The sequence below is a fragment of the Eurytemora carolleeae genome, unplaced genomic scaffold, assembly GCF_000591075.1.
Source record: "Eurytemora carolleeae unplaced genomic scaffold, Eaff_2.0 scaffold49, whole genome shotgun sequence".
Taxonomy (NCBI): domain Eukaryota; kingdom Metazoa; phylum Arthropoda; class Copepoda; order Calanoida; family Temoridae; genus Eurytemora; species Eurytemora carolleeae.
The window spans coordinates 91,097-101,920 of NW_019396071.1; the positions used below are offsets into that span (position 1 = coordinate 91,097).

Consider the following 10,824-nt stretch of genomic DNA (forward strand, 5'->3'; position numbering starts at 1 on the left):
GAAACAAATTTATGTATTGCAGATGATTGCTCTAATGATAACATAGATCTGATTGGAAAGATTGATTCTTCAAAAGTTCCAGATTTAGAATCAGATAGAAGCTGCTCGGAGGTAAATATTTAGAAATAGAAAGAACCTGCTCGGAGGTAAATATTTAGAATCAGATAGAACCTGCTCGGAGGTAAATATTTAGAATAAGATAGAAGCTGCTCGGAGATAAATATTTAGAATCAGATAGAACCTGCTAGTAGGTAAATATTTAGAATCAGATAGAACCTGCTCTGAGGTAAATATTTAAAAACAAATAGAACCTGCTCGGAGGTAAATATTTTGAATCAGATAGAACCTGTTTGTAGGTAAATATTTAGAATTAGATAGAACCTGATCGGAGGTAAATATTTAGAAACAGATAGAAACTACTCGGAGGTAAATATTTAGAATTAGACAGAACCTGCTCGGAGGTAAATATTTAGAAACAGATAGAACCTGCTCGAAAGTAAATATTTAGTATTGTAGAGAAATTTTTTAGGATTCATTTGAGACATATAAAACGCTTGAATTAATTTATAATTAATGAGTTTGAGCGCAAAATTCACGTTCAAAATCGTCCATTTGGGTGCAGGTTAAGTTTTGAGAATCGATTTTTTTCAAATTATTAAATAACGATGACAAAAAATGTAAAAAAAATTGTCAATAAACTAATTGAATGTTTAGGAACATATTTCTCAAAAAATAAATTGTCAATAAATCAATGTTAGAATCAGTTATTAATTAGAATCAATGTTTTATCATTATAATTAATTTCTTATTCTTTACGAATTTGTTTGCAGATTTCTTAGAGAAACAAATAACTGAATAAGATTTCTTATTTTCGATAATAAGAATCAATTTTTATTTTCTCACCCTATTCCTAAACATATATTTGGTTTACTGTAGAATTTTTGTTACAATTTTTGTCGTCGTTATATAATAATTTTTTTAATCGATTCTCAAGACGAAACCCCAAAAGGATTATTTTGAACGAGGACTTTGCGCTCAAACTCAGTGATTGTACATCATTATAAAGTTATATATGTCTCGAATGAATCCTAATAAAATACTTTACACAATACTATATTCTCCGTTCAACTATCATACATTGCCGCGGTCACTCCCTTTAATAGTATATCATTTACATTTGAGGTCATTTGAGTTACCAAAGAAATTTTGTTTGATCTGGATACAAACAGACAGACTACCCAAATATATATATAGATTAATATAGATTATGGCCTTCAGTGATGGGTAATTTGATTTTTTCACTGTTTTTTTCTCAGCATTGCTGGATCAATACAACGTGTCATGCTTGGTCCTTTAACGAGACTAGCAAGGAGTGTTCACTGATGTCTGGGTTTCAAGATACGGAAAGAAAGAATTCAATAAAATCAGGACTTAGTTGCTTAGCCCCTCCAGGTCAAATCATAGAGAATAGAATATATAGAGAGGAATTAAAAGAATCTCTCGGTATGAATTTTTTCAGTCCCTTTCAGCCTGAAAGGGAGTTCAAAGTGTACAAATCATGTAAATGTTCACAAATTATATTCTGTAGAGTACATTAATACAGTATGTTTCCTAGACTATCCATTTCAATTTCTAATTTTTTAAACTGTTAAATAAACTTTATAATGAACTAGCCTTAGAGGGCGCTTCGCGCCCATCTTCTAAATATATTGTGAACATGTTCTCTTTGTGTACATCGTAAAACAAAACAAAAATAATTCGCGGATTTTCACAAAAAATTTCGCGGATTTTCAAAATTTTAAAAAATTTAATGACGATCGAATTTTGATGGAGACAAATATTTGAAATTTTGATGATTCATAAACCTTCCCTGGAGTCCCTAGATGACCCACAAAAAATTTGGGCCCGATCGGTTCAGCCGTTTTGACGTTTATTGGATACAAACAAACAAACAGACAGACAAACAGACAAGCCAAATTTATATATAGATAGATTAGGTGAATAAAAACATCATTTGATTATAGTTATAACGGAAAATCATAGTTTGTAAAGTGGAAGGCATAGAGTCTATGTGAAATGATCATTGGTCAATTATGAAACCAGCCTATTTCATAATTTGGTTTTCTTTTAACAATAATTTTAGATTTTCTATAAAATGATATTCCAGGGCCCTACAGGTTATATAGCATAAATATGTGAAGTACACCTGCAGTATAAATTCCTCTCTATATATTCTATTCTCTATGGGTTAAATTTACTAAATTCATTTGATGGCGATAATTTGAAGGATGGACAAATCCGATAGAAAATCCTATTTTCAGTTTGTGGGCCGGGATTCATCCTGAACCACGGAACTATTTCTAATGTTCTTCCTCCAACAGAAGAGAGAGTTCAGGAATCCTTTGTCTGTGGAAGAAAATGTAAAGAAGATACAAAATGTATAGGATATATTTATGATTTTAAGCAAAAAACTTGTTTTTTTTTCACTGATGGAACTAACGGTGGAACAGGAAATGATGTAGTTTCTACGACAAAGGTTCAATGTTCAATTGTTCCATCAACAGATGTAACTGTAGAAACGCCAGCTAAAGTGGCAACAACTACAACAGCTACAACAACTACAGCAGCTACAACAACTACAACAGCTATAAAAACTACAGCAGCTACAACAACTACAACAGCTACAACAACTACAGCAGCTACAACAACTACAATAACTACAACAGCTACAACAACTACAGCAGCTACAACAACTACAACAGCTACAACAACTACAGCAGCTACAACAACTACAATAACTACAACAGCTACAACAACTATAGCAGCTACAACAACTGCAACAGCTACAACAACTACAGCAGCTACAACAACTACAACAGCTACAACAACTACAGCAGCTACAACAACTACAATAACTACAACAGCTACAAGTGCAACATCCATAACAACTACAACAGCTACGACAACTACAGCAGCTACAACAACAACAACTGTAAGAAAGTCTAGATGTAAGTAAAGGTTTATTTTAAGGGTTTGAGAAAATTACGTATGCAAATTAAAGATTCGTTAAAAATTAGGTTTACTGCAATGCGAAAGTATAAATACGTTTAGCTGCCAGTGAAAATCCACATTGCTATAATGCTACTATTACCTTCTAGAAGTCATGAGTTGAATATTTTTTATATAGAAACATTGGATAGTACTGATTAGATACATAATTTTTTTTGCAAATATAAATCAATTAAAAAATTATGACTTATATTATAATTTTCTAAAAAATTGCTTTAAACGAAAAAACATCGAAGAAAAAAATCTATCACATTTTATCCACCATTTTTCTCTGGAAAAACGGAGCTTATAAAATGAAAATATGCCTGATATTTCACTAAATAATAATATAAAATAAAATAAACTAAATATTTGTAGTTAACTATAATAGGGACACATGAATAATGGATATTCATCAAACTATGTTTCTTCATTCCAATATTTTGATTTCAAACATCAACACGACTTTTAATCTTTTGCATGTTTTCATGGCATTTTCAAAATAAAATAATGTTTTTTCTTCATATAGTAGATAACCTTAAGATGCAGAAACTTAAATTCTTGCCACAATTCAGATAAGGTGACAGAAAAAATGGTAATTTCAGCATGTTTTAAGTGTAAAAATGGTAATTTCATCATGTTTTAAGTGTAAAAATGGCAATTTCATCATGTTTTAGGTGTACAAATCTGAAAATGTAAAAAACGTAAACCGGTTTTGAGCCGTTTTGTCTTTCTTATTTATACTTTAAGATTTTCATTAAAGAGTTTAATTGTAGAATCTATTATTGGCAAAATTCCAGTTCGTCTTGCTTCATACATTTTAATCAGAATATAGTGTAATCAGTTGTATTCTCTACACATTTATACATTTATAAATATCTATCCTACATATTTTTGTATATTTTTTTATACAGAGGGTCTAATTATTTTTATATTTTACTTACAATATTACAGGTACAGGTACAGGTACAGGTACAGGCACAGGTATTGAATATTAGTTTAGTGTTTTAGAAAGGTTTAAAATGATGTTTTCTCTCTTCATCTTGTTTTATCTGAGCCTGTTCCTAGGAATAGGTTTGGTGTACAGGTAAATACAGAGAATATACCAAAAACCTCATTTTGGAAAGGAACTGATTACTCTCCCACAGAAATCCAGAGAGCTATGCAGATAATTTATAATTTTATTTAGACCGGGTAGGCTTTGAAGTGTCGAAAACTTTAGTCTTTGGTTTTACATTACTAATTATCCTTTTTTTAGCCCTACAATTTAAAACACATCGCGTTTGTTTCTGGCTTTCGTTTAAAAGGAGTAATTGGCAAAATTCTGACGTATTTTGCTTAAAAGCATGCTCACTTTGGATTACTGTGCTACACATACCATAACTCCAAAACTTTTTGCAACTATTGATATTTCAAACTTGATATCAATATTTGATCTAGACGAATTTTGTGGTTAAAATATTAAAGGTCTACCATATTAGAGCTGGGAACTTTTGAGTTGGATACTCATAATCACAAAGCATGATCTCTATATCTACTGGAGAAACTTTTAATTTCTGGATCAATGCTTAATCTCTTCATTTTAATTATTTCTCCAGGGTAGAAATGCAGGATTTCAAATAGAATAAACGTATCTTCAAATTAACAAAAGTACGAGATCAAGCATTGATCTTGATCTCCAAAATACAAGAGTTCCCAACTCAGGTTGCAAAGATATAATGATTAGAAAGTGGATGTAATCAGTTCCTTTGATAAAACATATTTTGATACATGCATTGAATTTTAATATAGATAAATGCAACAATAAGTTTTTTATATTTGTTTACAAAAAAGTGTACTGCTGTTTTTAGAGCAAATTACATAAACAAAGTCAGTGCTGCATAAACTGGTACTTGTTTATATTCACCTAAGAAACTGCAGTACACATATCATGTAAATCTACTTTTCCTTGGATAAAAATTTAAGTTGGAAAAAAGCCGATCAACGCATGATTTGATTATGCTTCGATTCTGACTCCTCTTTCAAAATTAACGCCCTCTGCAATAGATTAATTAACAATATCAGATAGGACACTAGATGTCGTCTTTTCAAGATTTATGGATTTTTCGATCACAATAACCCTGAGGTTTCAGCCCAAAGGAGTTACGCGCATGCGGCTTGCATTATACAGACAGAGAGAGATTGAGCATACGCGTAACTCCTTTGGGCCTCTGCTTCGTGGTTATTGTGAACCAAAAACTTGAAAAGACGACATATAGTGTTCTATCTGTTATTGTTAATTAATCTATGCCCTATGCAATTTAAATATTTTTTTAATGATTTTCTTAATGCTATATTTAAGACGTTCTGATATACAATAATTTCTCCTTAATGTTGATTTTAATGTTTAGATGTCAGTTTCATAATCTAAATAATATATAATCCCATTCTTCTTGTTCATAAAGTTAATCTTATTTCTTAATTGCCATGTACGTACTATAGGATATTTTCGTTAAAACTTTTATTTTAATTCAAATAATAATGTTTTATACTTTAAGGTTTGTTTTATTCGATGATGCTGGTTGGAGGGAAAGGTTTGAGTGCATCTGTTCCTATTCTGATGATTTCTCCAGGTTTGCTGTTCTACCAACCAGTTTCATTCTTGGCGGCCATCTTGTGCAGGTTCGAACGCATCATTTTGTATTTTTTAAGTTGATTTATCATTCCTTGCACTTGTAAAAATTTTCCGGGTGATTTTGGAACTTCGAACAATTTCGATATGGACGATATTGGATTGCTCATAGCGCTAGCTAGAGCTCTCCATTTGGAATTTGAGCAGAAACATACTTTTTTTAAGAAGAAAAGATTGTTGTCTTTGTCTGTTACTTTTTTGCGACGATATTTTGAGAAAAAAATTCAAAATTTAAATTACGGTAAAGTTATTTAAAAAAAAGGTAGAATCAAGTTGGCGGTAATTTGCCCGGGAATCCATTTAATTGAAATCACTTATTTTATTTTTGGCGGCAATTATGCTTAAGTAAATAATCTATGTTTGCTTAATATTTGAGGTTTTATTATTTTAAGTTTGCTTTTCTGCTCATATCTTTATTCAAGCCTTTATTTCTATTAATTTAGCATGTTTGCCCGCAGACCATTTTTATTTAAACATTTAAAAATATTAAACGGTTTTTAGGTTATTTCAAGATGTCCTGTAGAATTACTCTGTGTCCTATGCATTGCAGAAGCAAACTTTCTCGCATTTTATTCAAAATCCAGGTTAAATCCAGTCAAAATTAATATTATATAAATCAAATATCTTACCCCCTTCCAAAAAAAAAAATTTTTTAGTTTACAGAGATTTTGTTTGGCACAGTTAACCAAGGGAACATGAAAAAAATCATTAAAACCATAATAAAAACATCATATTCTTAAGAGTTTTTGAAACAAACGCAAATTTTCAAGTCCCTAAATCTTTGCAACAATGTAAGCCTTTAATATTTCAAACAAAGACTATTTCATTTCATCTAACCCTGATCACAAAGGTTACAACAACGGATTCCAAAGATATTTACAAAGACTTTTTTTATTTCATCGTATCCATATTTATAGTTTTAAATAACAAAGACTATTTCATTTCATCTAACCCTTTTACGGGTTACAAAGATATTTAGGGCTTAGAAAATCAGAGTTTGTGGTAAAACTCATTTTCTTTGTGTTCTCTGGACTTGTGGGTCTTAATTTGTCTTCTATATTGCTCAACCAATTAAACCAAAAGGTCGTCTTAATTCTCAAGTTCTCATAAACATCGTGACTTTCTAAAATAAATTAGAGCCTGGAATAATGGATGGATAGAGCTTAGTCAATTACAAGAGTATTGAATCGGTTCTCTTAAAGGTCAAATCTAAATCTCTTAAAGGTCAAATCTAAATCTCCTAATGGTTAAATCTAAATCTCTTAAAGATCAAATCTAAATCTCTTAAAGGTTAAATCTAAATCTCTTAAAGGTCAAATCTAAATCTCTTAAAGGTCAAATCTAAATCTCTTAAAGGTCAAATCTAAATCTCCTAAAGGTCAAATTTAAATCTCTTATAGGTCAAATCTAAACCTCTTAAAGGTCAAATCTAAACCTCTTAAAGGTCAAATCTGAATCTCTTAAAGGTCAAACCGAAATCTCTTAAAGGTCAAATCTAAATCCCTGAAAGGTCAAATCTAAATCTCTTAAAGGTCAAATCTAAATCCCTGAAAGGTCAAATCTAAATCTCTTAAAGGTCAAATCTAAATCTCTCAATGGTCAAATCTAAATCGTTTCTAAAATCTTTAATTTGTTTCTAGCTGTCTCTTGTTCAGGGATTAGGTTTTTTTTTAACGTTTTGTTGATCAGAACTGAGGATTCGAAATGCGTTGAATTCAAAAGTTTTAAAGTTTTTAAGGTTTACAAATTATTATTATTCATTTTAATTTACTTTAGTTTTCTTTCGACTTTATTTTTTTCACAACTTACACTTGAATATATAATCGATGTTCATGTTTGAAGACGATAGAAATATTTTCTAAGATTGAAAGAAGTGTGAAGATCAGTCATGGTTCCATGTTCCCCATCTTCATTCACGTTAAGGTGCAGTCTTGTAAAGAGTTTGTTGGAAATTTTTGTTGCAATCATTTAATTTTCATTTAATCATATTTTAATTCTACACTACTTTATGTCAGCTATAATAATATGATATTGATAAAGGACTTGAGTCTTGGCCACAAAATCTGATTTTCTAATCCCTATCCAATTGTCGCAGATCTTAGATGTTTCAAACAATGAATTCTGTTAGTTCAAATAATTTTAGTTTGAAATATCAAATGTTTACCCATTAGGTTGCAAATATATAGGAATTAAAATATTGGAAAATCGGACCAAATCAATTTCGACCCTCTTCTACTATCTATGTAATATCGCCATTTTGTTTCTTAAGGTTAACTTTATAGGATATACATATATATATATATATACGACGCAATTTTAGGTTACCTTTCGTTTAACAAGTTGATAGACACCCAATGATAAGCAATTTCAGAAAGAAATCGGTTTTTTCCTAATTTAAAAAAAAAATAAAAAATCTTTTTATTTCTTCCCTTTTCTCGTGCTGCAAAGTTCTACAAATGGTTTTTGTCCAGTGGAACACATTAAACTATGGAATATGAAGACGACTATTAGACTCAATATACTTTGCTTTGTAACATCATCCTTTGCTTTCAATTCTATAGTTGTATGGTTCCCAATGTAGAGAACTGGCCAGTAATTGAAAACTAGCATTTTTTCCGTTTTAGAAAAACAAGGTAATAAACATAGAAAAAGATAGATTGCGCATAAGATGACATTTCTCAACTTAACAGATATTTGAAATATAATCCAAACTTATAGCTTACCTAGGTTAGTTGTGAACATTGGCTGTTCTTTTGTCATTGAGCACATGAGTTCTGTAGAGAGAAAATTAAATTTAGTTTAGTTTAGTCATTCTTCAATTCTAGCCAAAATGAAATATTGCTTGTCAAAATCATTGGATAAAGCTAAACAGTTTTATTTACCCCCCAATCTTACTAAAATTACAGTTTCTTTTACCTTTAATGACAGGGTAGGCAAAAAATGACTTAATAATCTATTTGTGCATCTAAACAAACAAGGGCTGTTTCAGGATTTATGATGCGCTTAAAATCCCCCCGACCCTGTAATCTTCTGAAACTCCTCCCCCCCATAAGCCTCTAATCCCAACAAAATTACAGTTTCTTTATAGTATAGGGTAGGCAAATGTCTTAATAATCCATTTATTTCTCTAAAAACGATATAAAAAAATATTATTGATTAAACTTTATACATTAACATTATACATATCATATCATATTATTCTAATGATGGGAGAATTATTTTTTATTTCCTGCTATTATTCTTGTTAATTTTTCTTGCAGGAAACTGCAAGTAGTTTTTAAGTTTATTTTAAGAGTTAAAAATAACCAAGAGAAGGCTGAAAGTAAATAAAGGAATTTTTGTTCAAAATAAAAAAAAATTTAAAAAATCTTTTTCTTTTATTCCAATCTACAATGATTTAGTTTTCTTGGGCCGCTTGAAATAAAGGCATCTAAACCACTGATGTCCAAAATTGAGGTAGACCCATAGATAAATAAATAAACATATTTAGCTTATGTACGCAAAATCACCAAGAATTGTATAGTCCGCGAACTGATACTTCTAGGTGTCAAAGTGTACTTCAATGATAAGCGGGATGCTTTGGTGCTTTAATGGATTTCAAAATAGAGTGTAAAATAACTCCGGGAATGGAACTATTTGAACAACAATACATCATATTGACGAGAACTGAAGAAGGACATGAGAAGGACAAAACTAACTTAAATTTTTCTCTACAGAACTCATGTACACCACAAGTACTCAATGACATAAGAACAGCCAATGTTCACAATATATAATAGGAATATCTTTAAAACATCTCTGTACATTTATATCTTTCAAGATGAAAAATGTCGTCTAATGCGCAATCTATCTTTATCTATGGGTAGACCTCTTTGGGTGCATCGCCATTCTTCCCAGGTTGACCAACCTCTCGGTGGTAATCAGGTGGTTTAATAGATGACCTGTGCAATGAAAGCATTGAGCAATGTTTATATCACAAAATCTCAGTGGTTGATACAAATTTGATAAGTTTGGACTAATGCGCATATTCCTGATACATGTCGGGTACATCATAGGGGGAAGAGGATATATGTTTATTTTTACAATGTTGTCGCTTTCAAGGAGGTACAAGTTGTAAGAAACAATACAGTTCCTTTAATCAGGAGGTACAATTTGTAAGAAACATTACAGTTCCTTTAATCAGGTGGTACAAGGTGTAAGAAACATTACAGTTCCTTTAATCAGGTGGTACAAGTTGTAAGAAACATTACAGTTCCTTTAATCAGGTGGTACAAGGTGTAAGAAATACTACAGTTCCTGTAATCAGGTGGTACAAGTTGCAGTGTATTCTTACCTCTTCTCATTGTTATTTGGCCGACAACCATTGCTTCAAAAAAAGTACAATAAATATTCAGGTAGACATCTATTTATCTCTCTACGATCTATATAAATATATACCTATCTATATATCTATTATCTATCATTCTTTTATGTGTCTGCCAATTATTCCCGTTTCTATTTTATAGGAGATAATTTTTTATTCGGGTTTTTACTTCATTTTTTTTACATTGAAGTGTTCATGAAAAATAAAAGTTGCAATGCAATAGAATCCGTAATTAAAACATAACATTTTTTTACGATGTGCTTGCACTAAACATATAGGAAACATCTCCCTCAGTGTCCTTCAAACTTTTTTGTGCTTTAATGTATCAAATAAAGTCAAATTGGACAAAATTAAACAAATTTCAAATATCTCAGTTATTTTGGAGGCGTATAAAACAGCGGGAACCCCAATTTGGAAACCTTGGTTATTAATTATGGTTTTGACATAAGGCCTGCTTATATTTTGTAAATGTGAAATGATTAATTGCGACGTTGATAAAAGACTATTATTTTCCATGTTTAGAGAAACGAGAATTTGTGATAAACTTTAATTAAGAAAAACAAATAAGAAAAGACCTATAGTATTGATTTAAATGTTAAAACTGCATTTGTCAAAATACATCTTTTTGAGCCTTTTTTTGCAAAAAAATAATCAACCAAACATTTAGTTTGGTGTGACCTGTTTGCCAACAATATGGTTGGGCCTGGTTTAACATTGGTAGAAAGTTTGGTTTACCAATTCC

At 30.7% G+C, this 10,824-nt stretch overlaps 1 protein-coding gene across 5 annotated transcripts in view; it reads left to right on the top strand.

Moving 5' to 3' along the window:
• LOC111712395 (uncharacterized) overlaps positions 1–10,824 on the top strand; it is a 32,226-nt gene extending 21,402 nt beyond the window's left edge. Inside the window, exons 23-29 of one of the 5 annotated variants that reach the window (XM_023486989.1) lie at positions 23–111; positions 1,317–1,452; positions 2,322–3,008; positions 5,586–5,709; positions 6,221–6,303; positions 7,583–7,642; positions 9,985–10,107. In XM_023486989.1, the coding sequence (XP_023342757.1) occupies positions 23–111; positions 1,317–1,452; positions 2,322–3,008; positions 5,586–5,709; positions 6,221–6,242 (1,058 nt within the window). In that variant the 3' untranslated portion in view covers positions 6,243–6,303; positions 7,583–7,642; positions 9,985–10,107. Of the gene's footprint in view, positions 1–22; positions 112–1,316; positions 1,453–2,321; positions 3,009–5,585; positions 5,710–6,220; positions 6,304–6,375; positions 6,410–7,582; positions 7,643–9,984; positions 10,108–10,749 lie in introns of those variants that run through there. The other 4 variants (XM_023486996.1, XM_023487009.1, XM_023487017.1 and 1 more) reach the window with 4 other exon arrangements.